Source organism: Fusarium keratoplasticum, chromosome 1, assembly GCF_025433545.1.
Source record: "Fusarium keratoplasticum isolate Fu6.1 chromosome 1, whole genome shotgun sequence".
Lineage (NCBI taxonomy): Eukaryota > Fungi > Ascomycota > Sordariomycetes > Hypocreales > Nectriaceae > Fusarium > Fusarium keratoplasticum.
The window spans coordinates 4,996,154-5,014,174 of NC_070529.1; the positions used below are offsets into that span (position 1 = coordinate 4,996,154).

Sequence of the window (18,021 nt, forward strand, 5' to 3'; positions counted from 1 at the left end):
ATCACATGAGGGTAGACACGGTCAATTCCATATCTAGCGATTAATTAAAGACAAGGTTAACTAACAGCAACGCCGGTCTCCCGCCGCCACGTCTTGAACCGTTGTTGATCACGATCCCGCGTTGGTGCATTCCAACGGCGAGACAAACATCTGCATCGAGCAAGGTATCGAATGACTGGGACAAAGCTAAAATCGAGGCTCTGCTACCGGGGCCGCTCCCGCACCTGCACTCGGTTGAAAGGGGAAGTGTGCATCAAACAAGGCTAGAATGATACATGTCACAGCATCAAGATCCATCGCTTCAAGTTGCAAAGCCCCAAGTGACAGTCAGTACCTGATCTGACATCTATCCACTCTCTGGCACTGACGGTGACAGTCTGACGGGCAGGCCGGGATTGAAGATGACGACAACAACGAGAAGCAGCAGCAGAGCGGAGCGGGTATTGGCATTGGACGGTAAATGGACATTTACGAGCTGACGTGCATCCGACTGGGGACTGTCCCAATGGCCAGAATTATTTTGGCATACGTGGGTGGATCGCGATAGACGATTACTACAACGTCTCATATTAGGGACACGAGCGCGAGTTGTCCCGAGCAGGGCAGCTTCGGCCAACAGGGCAACCTAGATACAGTAAGCGGCTGCATTACTGTATGACCCCAGGCCCTGGAATCAACACGGAATCAGGGGATGCCGTCCGTGAAGAATCCCGAGTGTGAACTGGCAATCATGAAAATACTGCACTGCAGATCACGAGTGGGCGGACACCTGCCCAGGCTTTCGACACACTCTCCAATTTGACTGCGCTTTCGATTACCTTTTATCTACCCCCGTTGACGTGGTTGGAATGAGGTGGCTGGCGGTTGAATGTGATAGGGCTGCATGTGAAAGAAGCGGTAAATGATCAAGCAACCCAGAGGAGCGCTCAACACCAGATGAACTCCCAGCCATCGCTTGGTTCTTGTCTACTGTTTTTAGCACCTTGCTGTATGCACTGCACTGCACAGCAACCGAGGCCTCCTCGCGCTAGCCCATCCATTGTCACCTCATGGATCACTGATGGAGGGGAAACTCTATGAAACCCCTTCCCCATTGAAGGGGGGCAGCGTGACGGCATCTTGAGGAGAGGTGGCTGTGACTGGGCTGAGTCCGACGGACATTGCACCCAAGCCCCGTGCTTTGTAGCCGCTGTTAGTGAGATCATGTCAGGCTGGCACTCCACACCCATCTGCATGCCGGGGACGCTCTCCTGGGGTCGGATGCACTAACAGATTGACCGCACCACTTGCACTGCCTCAGGATTGCTCCCCAGGACTGGGCATTCTCGTGGGCGATCGCCACAGCCCTCTGCAATCTCGAAGCCCGGCAACGGGGACTCGAATGACGATATGCAAGGTTGTCATTAATTAAGTTGTCCTACAAGGCGTCTAGCACGACCTAATGCAAGTACAGTAGCTCTAGATGGCACCGCCCATCGCGGCCGGCAGTTCCCATGCCATGCTCTGGTCTCTCATGGGATGGGATCCCTCCAAGGCTGATCATGCACACACACAGTGATTAGTAGCTCTCCGCCAAGTCTGGAGGCTAGAGACGCAGCATCCCGCGCCTACGGTGCCGTCCCCGTCAGTCAGCCCAACGCCTTGCTACCGGGTCGGTTCTGTTCGGCGTGTCTAAGCTAGGACTCAGGTCAGGACATGAGCATGCTGGCCGGCTGCGTCATAAATGCCGAGACGGCCCCAGTAGTGTTCACCGAGCAGTCTCCTACTCTCTCATTCACTTGCCGGTCACGGTGCGAGATACGAAAACAGTGCATCCTCAGCCGACCGAGAAATATCAACAAGTCTGAGACAGATTGCACTCGGCACCCAGTCCATCGAAAGTAGGAATCCACTGGGGCTTGCGAATTTAGCGGCCCAAACCCACTGGACTGGCTAACTAGCAGACACTGGCTGCACCAACGCCGAGTCCCGTCCCCCCAGGAAAAAAAACGCCTGGACCCCTGCCACCCCTTGCCCTGCCACCCCTGTCCGCCCATCCACTCCATTTCTGGGCTTCCCACCCACTGATCCTGGGCGCGCTCTCTTTTAACTTGGCCAGGCCTGGCCTGTTTCAGCGGCCTCGAACTGGACCTTGCTCTCTGACATTTCTAACGCCTCTCGCCTCTTCTTCTCATTTCTCCCCCATCAATCTCAAATCTCATCCCATCCATCCTCCCCTGGCCGTTTGCGTCGACAAATCGACTCATCAGCAACAACAAAAACCTCGCAATTGCGTCGCCGTCTCTCGTTTCTCAACCTCTACCGTCTCGCGACCTTGCCTTTTTCTTGTTTAATTATTGCCCAGGAAGGGGCTTTATTTATCAACCGCTCCTCCCCGCGTCGGCGCCCGCGTGAGCTTCCATCACAGACCCTGACCCACGACCGCCCGACCGAATCCACGCGTCCTCGAGTTTTCTTCATCCATCAGCATCGTCGTCCATCGACAATCGAACAACCTTGACGATCATCGTCATCTTCTTTTCGACTTGATTCCCGTGACTCCCGGTTGGAGTCGAACATATGCACACCGTGGCTACCCGACTAGAGTCTCGCAGGTCGCTCCTTGGCCCTGAGCACGGCTATGGCTATGGAGGTCATTACAACCAGCCCTACAGCGACGGAGAGCCTGCTCCTCAGCCTATTCCTCAACCCGCCGCCTTCACTCAGCCCAACTTTGCCGACACCTCCGGCGTCGATCCCGCAGTGAACCAAGGCTACGCCTATCGAGAAGGCTTCTCTCCATCTGTTCCAGCCACGAGTACACTGAACGGCAAGACGGGCTTCCTCACAAGCCGATGGCCCGCCTGCTTCATGACAGTTTCTCTTCTCCAGGCTGTTCTGTGTATCTGCTTTGAGGCGTAAGTCTTGCTCACAACCCCTCACGTGTCAGCTTCCCAGAGCCTCGTCACTGACGCTTACTTGCAGCTACGTCTTTGGCAAGTTCCAGTTCAATCTCGGCCCTCACATCAACCTGCCCAAGGTCCAGTCTCAGTACAAGACTATTCCTACTTTCCTAACCCTCTTCATTTTCGGCTTCCTCTACACTCTCGTTGTCGTTTGGGATGCCCTCCGCCAGAAGAACACTATCCAGGTTATCGGGGTCTGCTTCTCCAACCTGGCTCTCATGGTCTACACTGCCATTCAGGTTGACCAGATTAAGGAGGCTTTCGACATCCTTGGGGCGCACAATGCTCTCGAGAAGGGTGTCACTGCCGCTGACCTCTGGGACGATGTCAAGCCTTACCTGGTTGCCATCCCCGCCATTATCGCCTTGGCGACCGTTGGCATGATCTTCATTTCCTGGAAGATCTACCAGGAGTATGCTTGGGACATTCTCAAGAACATTGGCGCTGATTACCGCATGAAGAAGCGCTTCCTCCACTACCAGGTACGTTCTCTTGACGCCTCAAAGCATCACATCTTGAAGTTCGATGTCTAACGTGACCCAGATCTACATTGCTCTGCTCAAGTTCGATTTTTTCTTCTTCCTCGGTTTCATCGTTCAGTTTGTCGTCGTTGTCGCAGAGAAGAACGATCCCGAATTTGCTTTGACTATTGTCACCATTCCCATCACCATCGCCATTCTACTCGCCGCCGCCTACTTCACCCGCAAGGAGAACAAGCCTGGCATGGTGTGTGTCATCATTCTCTATCTTGGTGGTCTCAGCTACTTCCTCTTCAAGCTGGTCCGAATTTACCAGCCCGGACACAAGGAAGCCTACGAGGCTGTCCGCCGATCACTTACCGCTTTCGCCGTCATCACTATTCTCCTTATCCTTCTCACAATCGCCAACGCCATTGTATGCATGTGCAACTTTGGAAAGGGCCTCAAGCCACACCTTCAGTCCCTGTCTCGAAAGCGCAAGGTTGAGGAGAAGCCCGACATCAACTCGATCAACATGCAGGACGTCAAGCCCCAAGCGCCCAGCCGAATGACGATTGATTAATCGGCCTATCAACGAGTCATGGTCTCCGAGGCAACAAACGCCCCGAGGGATCATTGTACAAAGACACGAATTTACGAAAGGATACTAAAATTTTCCCTTATATGGCACCGGTCAGACAGGGCAGGCTCGGAACGGACGGTAGCCAAATGAGAAAGGCGTGAACAGAAGGCGAAGAGATGATATCCCCGGGTTGTGTCTGCAGTTTCCTTTGGTCCTCTATGTTTTTTCCCTCTTGGTTTTAATTTTTCCTATGTCAAGACCCAAACATATTAGGCGTTTCACAAATCTTCATTCCTTTGAATGAGTGATCCGGGAGTTTTTGTTTGTCACTTGAAGATAGTTGAATCGTGGAGAATATCCACGATGGGGTGGGTGGAAATGGTGAATCACGGAGCGTGGAGATAGCCAGAGCGACCTAGTAGAAAACCTTGGACTTGGTTGTTTAGGATAGTGAATACATACCAAGTAGTTGAATCATGAGTGTGTGAAACTCACGGCTTCTTTGCTGTTCCACATGATGTTCGATGGTTTCAGCATGGTGAAACGTCAGATGTCGTAACTCTTCAACACAGCTCCCACATTCCGTGTTTCACAAGTTTGATGTGGTATTGAAACTATAACTTAAGTAGTCTACTAAGCAGTCGGCGGCATATCCCAACATTCGCAACACTATAAACATGAGTGACCAGGGGCTAAAGAGTAGTCCGTTGCGCAAACCCATAAATCCATCAACGCCAAGTTCGCCAGATTGCCCAGAGCAGTGAATAACCATGTGCGAAGCAATTAAAGACAAAGCTATGCAGATGAGTAGGTATCAAAGAGAAGGGTCACTGGTTAGAGCCTGATCTTAACGGCGTCCTTAAGGTGGCCTTCAGTCGGGCAGTAGGGACACTTGTACCGCGCGGCCTTTGTGATGTTGTGTAGAGACTCGCGGCAGATGACGTGACCGCAGGGGAGCATCATGGGCGGGTTGTCTTGCGTTGTTTGCTCCTTGCTCACGGGGCAGACAAAGATGGGATGGTAGATCATGGATTCGGGTAGGGGCGTCTCAAAGGCCAGCTCGTTCTCGGTCGTCCACTCCGTCTTCTTCTCGCGCATGTAAGTTGTGTACTTTATGAGGCGAGGCAGGGCGATAGAGCCCGCTGTGACAGCAACGTAGAGCGGCGACTCGGCAGAGAGGCCGAGCAGAGAGCAGAATTCGCGGGTAAAGGACATGGCCACGTCCTCGAATGCCGAGTCTATCTCAAAGATGTGCTTATAGGGCGAAGCGGCGAGGTTCGGGGCGTACACCAAGGCACAGCAGAGCTGTTGGATCTCGCGCAGGTGTCGGGCCTGGAACCTGGCAAAGTGTTGGCGGGCGTAGGCGAGAGCACCGAGGGGTCCGTTGCGCTCGGCGTCATCGGGGAGGCCGTTGACTGAGCTGCCCTTGAAGAGCCATACAAACTGAAGCTTGCTAAGCTCGAATTCCAGGGTGCTGCCTTTGGCCTCGAGCTGCGGGCTGTTGGCGCGGGCCCAGTCGATAGCAGGGACAAGATTGCGTTCCTTCAGCTCTGACAGAATGCTGTACATCTCGGAAAACTTATTTTGCAGATGCTCCGAGTGCAGATTGCGAATATCGTCTTCGGGTTCGTCGTCATCGTCATTGTCCATATCGTCATCACCGTCTTCGTCCGTTTGCCGAAGGGAGCGGGCTTCGCGATGCGGAGGGTGGTCGTGAGCTTCGTTTAGGAACGTCGAGGCAACAGAGAATTGTCCTTCCCGTAGGAGATGCATAGCTATGGCTCGGTTGATCAGGCCCGGGTGGTCAGCCATGGCATCGGTCTCCATGGGAAGTTCGCGGTGAGGGAGCGCCTAAGTCGGTCAGTGGCCATTGCAGGAGCAGCAGTCAAGTAGTAATAACCAACCTTATCCAGGGCCTTTCCAAAGGCCTTCTGTGCCTTTGTGACTTCCTTGAGGTCTTGTGTGATTGATTCGAGCCGGGATTTGACTGGGTTTTGCAGCATCATCATGGTCATGCCGATGCGATGCGCGTCCGCTTCTATCAAGACGTTAGACAGCCCCAGATGAGATATGTTTTAGGATGCCAACCTCCAGCAACCTGCTCCCGCGTGGCAGTGAGCAAATCTATGATCTGGTCTACATCATCGATCGCAGCGTTGAGATTGGACTTTCTCATGCGAGCCAGCTCGACCATGAGCGGCGCAAATGGCGAGACGTGATCGCTGTCGGCTCCCGCCATGGCTGTGGTATCGGTGGGGTTTCGGCCAGCTGTGGTTGCCAAGTTCTGGATGATTACGGGTGAAGCCTCAAAATTGGGCTTCTCGTGAGTCAGTGAATTCCAGGGGATTGATCCAAAAGCTTGAGTAACGGTTTGAGCGGAAGAGAAATGGCGCTGCCGTGATCGACGGCCGATGTCGTCTGAGGTCCAAGTGACGGCTCCCACTGACGATACCGTCGGCCCGCTGTTATCGATAAGACAGCTTCGGGGGTTTGCTTGTAAGGGGGCTATCCCCACTATGACCCTGGCCAATCAGAGCTAACAGAAAGCTTCTAGTTTAAGCAAGAGCGACTCTAGCAAATTCATGCGTTGGACTTCTCAAGGCTACTCTCATGGATGCAGTCAAATCGTCTATCCTGAGCCATCATCTCCCTGTCTTCTACCTGCGTTGAACTGCTCCTCCCTCTATCTCGCTTCCATCCTTGAAGTAAGGTTCTGTACGACCCCAGCTCCGCCAGGGTTCACGTGGGGACACACGGAATTAGTGCCCCGCAGCTACCTAGCCAAGAAGGTAAGGTACCTAGAGCTAACGCAAGGCCTTCCTCGAGCTATTGCATCACATGCAGGCCCTGAACCTGAACACCAACAAAAGGCCTCCCAAGAACCCAAGCGACCCCTGGAGACGGCCTCTTTTGCCCGTCTTCTGCCTCGTTCGCCGCGCAGCTGGACGGCGAGAATGTAGCTCGAGACCGCCGCGACTAAACCCCAGGGGTCGATGACGACGCCATGGCCTTCCGATTCCCCTCTACACCGGATCCTCGAATCCACCGGCTCGAAGACGAATATCTCGCTCCCGTTACCGCCAAGGGCTCGGTCCAGCGGACCGGACGAGCAAGCCCTTCAGACGGCGCTCTACCTCCAGTCGATGCAAACCCTCATGCTGAGCATGAGAAAGCTGCTGAGCCTGTCCTTCTGCCTCCCCAACAAGCACCGCCACGGAAACACATAGTCTTTGCAGACCCTTTTGCCTTTCGGTTCGTCGCCGTCACTCCTGGTATACTTACGCGACGTCAGTCCTAATATTTTGATGTACAGATATCTTGAAGACGATAGTAATGTCAGTGTTGTCGAGCGTCGTGGGATATTACGCGGTTACGAGTCCTACCTTGTCGAACAATGGGCGTGTTCGAGAAAATCACCAACCCTCGTCATTGTCACTTATACTGGAGATGAGAAACACTCTGTTGCAGTTGGTGTTCTCTCGGTGCCGGCAGAGGAGAGTCTCTGGCCGGCCAAGCTGCGCGCCTACTTCAAAGCAATCCAGGATTCGCATGCGAGACCCAAGGAAACAGCTCTAGGAGAGCTTATGGTGACAAATCTTAGCAGCTTTCCCTCGGCTCTTACCGTCATTCTCATCCCCGAGGGCGATATCCGCAAATATCGTTCATCATTCATCGTCAACGAGGATCTCAAGCGGTTAGGATGCTCGGGGCGGTCAGGTCTTACACTCTCAGACCCGGCCGAGGCGACCCAAACCAAGTTCCTACAACTCTACAAAACTAGCGATCGGGTTTCCGTCAGCCAAGCTGTGATAGAGCTTATCAAGCTATGTCAAGTTGCTCTATACATGTTTGACAAGTTAGGTCACGAGTTCATCGATGGACTGCTGTGCGACAAGACGGAGATGGCAATCAACAACTGGTGGATTGAAGTTGGTGCTGAGCACTACAATTTCGAGCCTACTGATGGCATATTAGGGCCGACCACTGTGTCAGCTCTTCTAGGCATGTTTATGGGGGCGAGGAACCGCCTTCACTGGTATGGCGCTCCGGTGTCGAAGGACGTCTTCGACCTTGACTGTACCAAGCGTGGTATTGGTCATTTCCAAAAATCACAAAAACTCGAAAGAACACGGAGGTTGGACCGCCAGACGATTCTCAAGCTCTACACAGTATCTGCCAAGGCGGCAGCTGGAGAGGGCTGGGGTGTACAAAAAGCGGTCAAATCGACTCTGACAGAAGTCGGAGGTAAAAGAGGCGAGTTTGTCATGGGCATGGTATCAGGCAAGGACAAAGGAGGACTTGCTGATATTGAGACCCTTGACATTGACATGTTCGTCAGCTTAGCCTACGGCGACAGGCCGAAATGGCTATGGCATGGCAAGCCTCGAAGGACGCTCGCAGAACTACCAAATCACAGTCCAGAACTTGGCAATGGGCTACCGTGGAAAGACGACGATTCAAACTCGAATCCAAAACGGGTCTATTCTGCACCTGCAGAGAGCGAAGCAGAATCGAGGCGGGCAGATGATTCGCCTGGCATATATTCAGCCTTTCCTCCTGGCTCCGCTACTAGCATCGGCGAGGGCGCAGGTGACAAAGATGCTTTGCGAAAGAATATGTTCAAGAGTGTCGCTGGGAAAATGAGCGATGCTCGGTCTGGTTTTGGGCGCATCAAAGATGCTGTTGGAGGAGGCCTACGAGGCCACAACACTCGGCCTTCGGTCTCGACAAGAGACGACTTTGGAGAGATGGGTGTAGGGGGCTCCAACCAGGCACTCAGCACAGCCATGCTTACTACCACAGCACCCATGCCAGGGGTAGGCAGGGCATTCACTTGGAAGAACAAACCAGAAGAGTATCTGGCTGCGATGAGACGGGGTGAGACGGATGTGATTCCAGGTCTGCCCCAAACTTCGCACTTTGCGTCTACTTCGACTGTCGATTTCAAACCTACCTCGGCTCCAGCTTGTGAGACTCAGAAGCGTGAGCAGGAGGGTGACCTGATGGACATTGGTGCCGAGGTGCGCAAGGATGTACTCTCCAAAGCGCCCTCGGCTGTTGGATCTCTGGTTGATGAAGCCGATATTCAGGGACCGGTTCTGGAAGCAGAACGCAATAGGCCCGCGCGCGTGGGACTCTCACGACGACACAGCATTCAGCTGCTCCAGTGCGGAGCAGAGAGGATCCTCAATGAGAACCGATGGCCACGCCGAATGTCGTTTAGCGATGCCGAAGAAGCCGTGCTAGGTTGGGATGATATCATTGATATCACGGATACCACGGGCGACTTTGCGAATCTGGAAGCATTCAATGACCTTGCTCAGTTCTTCAGCCGGCAGATGGATGAGATCAAGGAGGGCATCGGGCCGTGGGTGACGGAGAAGCTCAAGGCGGTTGAGCTCCTCGACGATCGCTACGCAAAAGACAAAGATGAACTCCACGCTCTCTACTACCAGTTGAACGAGGCATGTCAACGGATGCGTATCAGCTCTCATGAACTCCTTGCCGAGGAGCGATCCCACCTGACGGAGGGCTTGAAGGAGGTCGAGGTGCTTGTAGCGCGTCTCGACTATGAGATCAATGCTCTCCTATCAAAGGTGAATGACGTCGAGGATGGCATTGTCACATTTGAGAGACAAGTGGAGGATATGGAGAAGAAAGCCGAGGATCTCAAGATCCAGCTCGAGACAGAAGGATGGTTACATTGGCTCTTCAGGACGATGACAGGCATTGGAACTGGCCCGGATATCACACGGTCTACGCCATAATTCAGGCGCCGATATAATTAGTGGTGGAGCGAGTCGAGTCATGGAGCATTGTCACGGGGCTGTGAATTTTCACATGCGTTTTCTGGCACGGAGTTTTTGGGACAAAGCATCACATGGAGCATAGATTACCCCCATGGAAGAAGGCGTTGATATAACGACAGATGGCGATACAGACAGACGCACACAGAGAGCTTGTAGTGGAGGTGTTCTTTTTCTCGTTCGGATTGTAGCATGAATCCATATACAGATATTATACAACGACACCTTTGAATTCATCTCATCATCCAAGCCGCCTCCGGTTTCATGTCGATGCGAGCGCCCCGTGACGCAAACCCAAGCATCTAATCATCGAGGAACGGTTCCCAAGCATATATTCGTACAAGCCCTTGTTTCTTCCGGTGGCGATTCTTCCCGTTACGCCCTTCCGATCTATACGCTTCTTTGCAAAGAGAGGGGGGAGGCTATTCGTGTTGTGTCCCCCCATATCTAATGCCTCTTAAAACATGCCGCCGCCCTGTTGGCCGCCGAGGGCCTGGCCCTGCTGCTGCATAATCTCGCTGACCTTCATCGACGTGTCGAGGAACTTTGCGGTGCAGCGGTCGAGGCAGACGGACTCGCCCTTGTTGAGCTCGCCCTCGCGGTAGTCGTTGGGGATGCACTTCTTCTGGCACGAGTTCTGGAGACTGCAGAAGAGTTAGTGACTGCTGTTAATTCATGCTACAAAGCCAATTCCACCCAGATGAGGGGTTGGTGTTTACCGGTTGTAGGTGTCGGCCATCATGCGCATCTCGCTCTCCACGGCAGCAATCTTTTGCTCCGAGGTAGGCTGAGGACGACCCATTCCGAGGAAGCTCATCTTGACGGTGTTTGACAGGGGGTGTTTGATTAAAAAGGAGTGATGATGTTGGATGTAATGGTGTTGCGATCTGGGCGGTTTCGGCGTTGACGATGCTTTTGCCTTGGTCAAAGGGAAAATTTGGGCTTATCGCTGATTACGTGAGGTGCGCTTATCGATTGCGAGTGGTATGTCATAGGCTCGTGCGGTCGGCCAATGAGGAGTTGAGCTTCCGTCATTAACGGTACCTGATTGTAAGTTATGGTGGAAGAAGCAGCCATGTTATAGTGTTAATTGCAAGAAATAAGTGATTTGCAATAGTATTGTAGAGGGACGTCATCGAGTTATTCGAAATACTTTTTTGGTCGATGCTTACTGAACCAACACCTAATGCTCTTCTGAGGAAGTCTCACCTACCCTGCAGATGGCCTCGCAATTCATTTTGCCTCCTTTCTCAGCGGTCTACCGAAGTTTTGGTAATTCATGCTTGTTTCAAGGGTGTTTTTAGGGTTTTCAAAGTGTGCCTTAGGCTTTGAGCTTAAATCTCCTCGTCTGGGGGTTGTGTCTCGATGTAATAGTATCGCAGGGGCGTATTTGCTCCCAGTGCAAAAACTCAGTCGAACCGACCATCGCCTAGGTATACACTCTCAATGCTTGGACAGTAGTATTCTAACTACTAGGGATTGAAAAGCACCACTATCTAGTCATTAAATAAAATCCAAACATCGTAAAATTTCATTCAATGTCTCAAAAAATCGGCGCTATTTACCACCCAAATATCACTATATCCTACTGTAGGCAATCTCTAGTTCTTAAAGGTAATGGTCTTGGACCTCGTCCACTCCTCGAGACCAAACGATCCACCAAAGCGGCCATGTCCACTAGCCTTGGCTCCTCCGTGAGGGAGAGCACTCTCGTCATGAACCGTCATGTTGTTGATGTGGACTGCTCCAGTCTCAATCTCCCGTGCAATGCGAAGACCCCTCCCGAGATCGGTGGTGAAGACCGACGACGACAAGCCGTACTCGGTGTCATTGGCGAGCTTGATCGCCTCCTCCTCAGTCTCGATGGCGATCAGAGACACGGTGGGACCGAATGACTCGGACTGGTAGATGTCCATCTCTGCCGTGACATCGCGGATAACGATGGGCCTCATACGGTACTTGCTGGTCTCCTCAACGTCCAGATTTCCGTGAACCAGAGTGGCACCCTTGGAGACGGCGTCCTTGACTAGGGCCTTATTTCTTTCGACTCCCGCGGTGCTGACGAGGGTGGGCGCATCGCCCTTGGAGGAGAAGATTTGCTCGATAGAGGCAGAAAGCTTCTTCTCAAACTCTGCCAGGACGTTCTTGTGCACCAAGATTCTTTCAGTCGACATGCAGATCTGACCCGAATTCATAAAAGACCCAAGTGCATTTTGGAAAGCGGCGAGATCGAGATCCGCATCTTCCCACACAATGGATGGGGCTTTGCCACCCAACTCCAACACAACGGGCTTCAGGTTTTCACCCGCCAGCTTGCCAACGATCTGGCCAACAGGAGTGCTTCCTGTAAAGTTGATCTTCTTCACATGTGGGTTCTTGATCAATGCTGAAGTCACAGAGGCGGCATTGGCTCGCTCGTGGAAGATGACGTTCAGCACACCCTCTGGCAGACCTGCCTCCCTAAAGACATCGCCAATCGCCCACAAGGTCCGGGGCGAAAGCTCGCTGCCCTTGAACACAACAGTATTTCCAGCAGCAATGGGGAAGATGACGGCTCTTGAACCCAGGATGAAAGGAGCGTTCCTGGACGCATTAGTATGAGAACAAGACACCCGAGAGTAACGACATACCATGGAGAGATAGCCAAGACAACGCCATAAGGTTCCTGGAGAACGAGGGCGTGGGTGTCAGGGTCGGCCAACCTAGGAATTGAACCCTGTATTGTGCCCACGCGACCAGCGACCTCCTTGATATGTTGGATAGCAGTGCTGATGTCAAAGTCGGCCCAGGCAGCATCACTGCCAGTCTCTCCCATTGAGTACTCGCGCAACTCGTCACGCCGCTTCTCGATGATTTCTGCAGCCTTGAGAAGCACATCACGTCTCTGATAGGGAGTGGCCTTTCGCCATGTCTTGAAAGCCTCGGCGGCAGCATCTACTGCGGCGTCGGCATGCTTGACGTCGGCACTATAGTAACGATGAATGACCTTGCTATTTGAGGGCGAGATGATATCAAAGGCATGCTCAGAGGTCTGGTCCTTGCCATTGATGAGGAGAGGGACAGTATATGTCTCTGTAGCCGATCCGTTCGACATGATGGAAGTTATGAAGCAAATATTGTATCTTAGAAACCAAAAAATGAAGAAGATTGTTTGTATGAACAACTCAACCGAGACAATCGGCGGGCGACAAGCTCCCTTTAAGTAGCTGGGCGAAAGCAGACTGCTTGGCCAGTCCGACGGTGTTTCATTCCTCGGAATTCCTCCCCTCCTTGCAAACAGGCATGGCATAGTATAGCCTACCCCAACCCCGCATGTGGATGCATGCCACATCGGGTTGTGGAGGGGATCATGGACGTGGTGTTTGCGCAGCCTAGGCGACGGCAAGTATCTCGGCACGTCCATCGGGATTAGCTATTAGCGGGCATCCCATTTGACGTGCTTGTTCCATGGGTACGCTTCCTAGCGCGAAATAGACCAGCACCAAGAGACCTCTAAAGTCAAGACTGGATAGGAGCCTCACTTGGGGATCCATTAGGGCGGGCACGGTTGTTGGCCTGCGTTTCTTGCGTTTCAACTTGGAGGATCGTCATTGTGCTTTGACTCAGGATCCCAAAGAATCAGTTGAAAATTCAAGACAACATATTGTGACAAAGCAAAGGTCCATGCCTGTCAACAGCCCATATGCACTTCGCAAGTGATAGTTGCGAATCGGGCATGGCTCAACCCAACAAGATCAATGCCCAGGCTGGGAGGGTATCACGGACGTTGCATCGCTGCCGGGTCCAGGAATGGCTGAGAGACAGCGGCGGTGCGGATCTGGACAATTTCTGAGGAATTCAGCGTTAGAGAAGCTCAGTCGAGCGAATAAAGTCAACTCGGGCGCATGAACACTCACCGACGACTGGGATCGATCCTGGAAGTGTAAAGTGGACCTCGGACTTGAGTCGTGGAGAGTGCACCACTTGGCCAGGACGCGGAGGCGCAGGTTTGAGAAGCCTTGGGGTAGGGGTGCGTGGCTTGTCAGATTCTGGCATGATTGCGAGCTGTCCTGTGTAGTTGTATGCTTTTTCTTGTAGCCGAAGGATGCTAGCTACCGTAGCTGCAAGGACCTTTGCGAGAGAGATTGAGTTGATGGCGCAGTGTCGTGGGAATTGGATTCGGTTTCTGGAGTTGAAGGTGGAGAGAGCCCACTGACAACACAACCAAACAATCTACTAAGATCCATGGAATCCACCGTGTCAGTTCATAGATACAGTGGGTTTCGTTGGATTGGAGCGCAGTGAATACCGGTTTCAGAAGTTGTCTTCTCACGCACCACCCATAGACATCGGAGACGCTCTGGAACGGGCAAGCAAGATGCGAGAAGTATCAGCGCTAATAGGAAACGGAGCTGTTCGTTCAACGAGTGCGGGACTTGGCTCGCCTGAGACGGCTGTTCATGCAGTGACAGCGTTGTACCTCGGCGGGCGTACTTGACGGTGAAGGATGAGGGTGCTATTTTTGAGCCGGAGGGTTGAAAGGACGAAGTTATGAACGACGCAGTGAAACCTTTATGGACCGTTGAGGCTGAAGCTTTACGTGCTTACATACATGGATGTTTCGTGTTGTCTCACCTCCATACTTGCTGCACCTTCCCTATCGTGCCTATCTACAACGGTGGGGTCACGGGGTTCGCACAGAGAGAGGGCCTCATCTTTCCGTCTACCTATAGGGAATGCCACGCGATGTTAATTGGAAGATGCTCTCTGGCTAGGACATGATCCGAGACCTTTTCCCCCATGCCGAGCGCCAGGTTGTCTTTGAGCGAGACTGACTGGCTCCACTACGGATGGGGAGATGCACCTCGTGCATGGCCCATGGGGTAGCTAGGAAGCATCCTACTTGCTACTTGGTACGTATGCATGTCCTCATCCAAGAGCTCGGTCTGAATAGCTTCCTGGAGTTGCAATTGTGTGCTTTTTCAACAGAGTTTCGCGGTTTCCCAACTGAGGTGATACCTTCCTTCCCTGGTCAAGAGAGGGTCGGAGGAAATGCCCGCCACGTGACTTAAATGCGGGTTCCCACCAATCAGATGACGCAATCCTCCGGCGGTGGCACCTTCTTTGCAATGAATTTTTCCCATCCCCCGCCCGAGCCTAGGTCGCACAGAGGTCGCCTCAGAAGGAAAAGTTGGCTCAGAGGGTACCGTGACAGTACATCCATCCATGGAAGGCGAAAAATTCAAGGCCTCCTGATCGAGTTTTTGCAGTCCACTAACTCAATTAGCCACTCGAGCCACAGAAGGGGGGCCACGGGGGGTCTCAGTACCGCCTTTTTTCGCAAACCAGCGAAAAGCAATCTTCTCCCAAACAAAACAATCCGACAACCGCTCCCCGGGCGCCCCTCTCCTCCGTAGTCGGCCTTTGTCCGCGCGCATTGTCTTTGCCAACACACGACGCGCCCACCCAGCGCCGCGACTCCAACAGCGACACCGGCCGCCTATAACGTCTCCGCCCTCCGAACCTCCGTGTGTCTGTGCCTCGGTGCGGCAGGCGCAACACCTTTATCGTCGTCGCCGCGTCTCCTCCGGTCGCCGGGCCTCTGCTCGTTGCCTGCATGGACGGCCCGTCCATCATGGCCGCCGGTGGGGCGGCGTCCATGAGCCCGACCAGCCCAGTCAGCTCCCGCCATGGTCATGGCAACAGCAACGGCGCCAACAAGCGCAAGAGGAGCAGCATGGCTGGGCTGGAGAGCAGTCCTGGTAGTAATCTCGACGACCATGATGCTGATCACGAGAAGAAGCGCCAGCCCGGCGTGAAGCGCGCCTGCAACGAATGTCGTCAGCAGAAGGTGAGTCTATCGCCAACCACCACAACCCCAACCCCAAGCGCATCCCACCAGAAGCTGACCAGATGACTCAATCGCAATAGTTGCGCTGTGATGTCGTGCAGGAGCCCTTCCAAAGTTGTTCCAGGTGTAACCGCCTCAAGCTCGAGTGCAAGATCGAGTCCAACTTCAAGCGCATCGGCAAACGCTCCAAGCACGCCGAGATGGAGAAGGAGATTGATCGCCTCCGCCGCAACATCGCCCGCGCAAAGTCTCAGGGCTTTGTCCCCGATGACGACGACAACGTCAACTCCCCCATCACACCGAGCAATCCGACGTACACTCATACCCACACTCGGAATCCGTCTCTGATGGGCTCTGATGAGGCCGTATCGTCTCTGCTACACCTCAAGCGGGGAGGAAACTACAACGTGCCTCGATATACTCACGAGCTGGAGAACGTTCAATTGACCGAAGAGAATGTCAACAACCTCTTCAACGAATTTTTCGCCTTCTATCATCCTTTCCTGCCCTTCCTCAATCCACAGCAGGCTCCCGACCTCTACTATCAGCAACATCCGCTGCTCTTCTGGTCTATCGTCTCGGTTGCAGCCCGACGCTTCAGTCCGACAAACGTGCCCAATCTGCTCAACAATCTCTCGGGACCCCTGACACGATTCCTGTGGTCGACGATTGGGGAGGTACCAAGCAACTACTATGTGGTCAAGGGTATGTGTCTGTTGTGTACCTGGCCACTGCCAACAAGTACGACATCGTCCGACCCAACACACATTCTGTGCGGTGTCATGATGAAGACGGCGACCGGAATAGGACTTCACCGGCCCAACCACATTCAAGACTTCTCCAGAGTGTCAGTGGAGTTGAATAAGGAGCAACTGAGCGACCGTGTGACAACATGGGCCGTTTGTAACATTGTTGCGCAGTCGGTCGGAACGGGATACGGCCAACCAGCATCGACACTCTACGACTGGACCTTGGCGCTGAGGCCGGGAGATGACAGTGCCTTCCAACTCTCACGGGAGCTCGAAGCCAGACTGCAGATTGAGAGGTTCTGCGACAAGGTCTCCAAGGAGATGTATAGTAATGCAAGCGATCCGCGGGGTGTTGCCGGCGATGAGCACCGTGCTATGCTCATGCGCGTCTATCGCCGGGACTACGCAGAGTTGCACGCCTCGATCCTGTCTCAGGAGCTGGGACCCATCATCAACCTGCATTTGAGGGCCGGAGCTCTTCATATGCGTCTGGCGGGCTTCTTCGATTCTAGCAAGACACCGGGCTACATGGACGATCTGATGGGTCTCTGGCGAGCCACAACCAGCTTCCTCGATGATGTCTTGGAGATTGACAAGGTGACGAGCCCCAGAGAGACGATGGGGGGTACGATTCTTCTTCACTGCAGCAACTACATCGGACAGATGATGGTTGCGGCGGGCTTTGCGCTTCTCAAGCTCATGAGGTCGTTCTTTGCAAAGACTATTGATTTCCAGCGCGGACGAACCTTGTTTCACCAGACGATCCGAGCAATCCGAGCAACCAGCGTGGTCAACAACGATCTACAATGGCGGCTGGCAGAGCTGATGGTGCAGATGTGGAACGGAGCTCGACTAGACAACAACCAGCAGTCGTTCAACAGCAACGACGACTCCCCGATCCAGATGGACGACAGCCTCCAGCTCAAGGTGCGATGCCGGCACAGCATGAGTCTGGTGTTTGACTCTGTCTGGCGGTGGAGGGAAGACTTCCAGGCAATGGGGCGAGGTACTATCGATGGTAGGTGGATGAATTTCCCATCCCGTCCCGTTCTTGTTCTGTTATGAGTGAAAGAAGCATCATGTCGTTATTTGTCTTGTGCAAGCAATCACTGCCGCAAGATGCTGACACGGACAGTAGCAGCCAAGCAACCGACAAATCCAGATTCGGCTAATGAGTCTTCAGCATCTTCGACACACATGGACAGCACCTTGGTACCGTCACACACGCTTCCCCCCTCGAGCCTGCTCAACACCAACACCAACGGGTCCCTTACGCCTGGGGCGACTGGGCTGTCGGCGGCGTCATCGGCCCAGAACAGCATGATGGGCATGGCGGCGTACGACAACACCAACTACGACTTCTTCGACCCCCAGCACTGGATGTTGGATGGTCTCCTTGACTTTAACTACTCGTTCGTCCCTCCCCTGGAAGGCGCATAGGGGTCCGATTCCAAGGGAGTCTAGGCCGTGCTAGTATCGAGACCACTTGAACAGCATCAAGACGAAGCTGAGCCCCCGAGTGACCCTTTTTCTCGTTTGGTTCCATGTACTTCTTTTTCTGTTCTTTTTTCTTTTTCTTTCGTTCGTGACTTGGTGAGACTGTTCAGTTCAGCGAGGGACTTTATCATCAGCCTCCCCTTGTCAAGTTT

At 53.4% G+C, this 18,021-nt stretch overlaps 6 protein-coding genes across 6 annotated transcripts; 3 read left to right on the top strand and 3 right to left on the bottom strand.

The window, feature by feature from the left end:
- Positions 1-2,559: 2,559 nt before the first annotated feature.
- Positions 2,560-3,986, top strand: NCS57_00148200 (uncharacterized protein; the record flags this gene model as incomplete). The annotated part of the gene is made up of 3 exons (XM_053051545.1): positions 2,560-2,897; positions 2,965-3,427; positions 3,489-3,986. The coding sequence occupies 3 exons, from the start codon at positions 2,560-2,562 to the stop codon at positions 3,984-3,986; spliced, it is 1,299 nt and encodes a 432-aa protein (XP_052920060.1).
- Positions 3,987-4,820: 834 nt separating this feature from the next.
- On the bottom strand, positions 4,821-6,225 carry NCS57_00148300 (uncharacterized protein; the record flags this gene model as incomplete). The annotated part of the gene is made up of 3 exons (XM_053051546.1): positions 4,821-5,837; positions 5,891-6,024; positions 6,075-6,225. 3 exons carry the CDS (start codon positions 6,223-6,225, stop codon positions 4,821-4,823), a joined length of 1,302 nt encoding a protein of 433 aa, XP_052920061.1.
- A 765-nt stretch (positions 6,226-6,990) lies between these two features.
- Positions 6,991-9,754, top strand: NCS57_00148400 (uncharacterized protein; the record flags this gene model as incomplete). The annotated part of the gene is made up of 2 exons (XM_053051547.1): positions 6,991-7,238; positions 7,300-9,754. The coding sequence occupies 2 exons, from the start codon at positions 6,991-6,993 to the stop codon at positions 9,752-9,754; spliced, it is 2,703 nt and encodes a 900-aa protein (XP_052920062.1).
- A 496-nt stretch (positions 9,755-10,250) lies between these two features.
- On the bottom strand, positions 10,251-10,709 carry NCS57_00148500 (Mitochondrial import inner membrane translocase subunit TIM10; the record flags this gene model as incomplete). Its single annotated transcript, XM_053051548.1, has 2 exons — positions 10,513-10,709; positions 10,251-10,437 (listed from the first exon to the last, which is right to left on the bottom strand). The coding sequence occupies exons 1-2, from the start codon at positions 10,608-10,610 to the stop codon at positions 10,251-10,253; spliced, it is 285 nt and encodes a 94-aa protein (XP_052920063.1). The 5' UTR covers positions 10,611-10,709.
- Positions 10,710-11,394: 685 nt separating this feature from the next.
- NCS57_00148600 (Aldedh domain-containing protein) lies at positions 11,395-12,887 on the bottom strand (the record flags this gene model as incomplete). The annotated part of the gene is made up of 2 exons (XM_053051549.1): positions 11,395-12,376; positions 12,424-12,887. 2 exons carry the CDS (start codon positions 12,885-12,887, stop codon positions 11,395-11,397), a joined length of 1,446 nt encoding a protein of 481 aa, XP_052920064.1.
- Positions 12,888-15,389: 2,502 nt separating this feature from the next.
- On the top strand, positions 15,390-17,812 carry NCS57_00148700 (Zn(2)-C6 fungal-type domain-containing protein; the record flags this gene model as incomplete). Its single annotated transcript, XM_053051550.1, has 3 exons — positions 15,390-15,623; positions 15,704-17,390; positions 17,508-17,812. 3 exons carry the CDS (start codon positions 15,390-15,392, stop codon positions 17,810-17,812), a joined length of 2,226 nt encoding a protein of 741 aa, XP_052920065.1.
- Between the last annotated feature and the right edge of the window lie 209 nt (positions 17,813-18,021).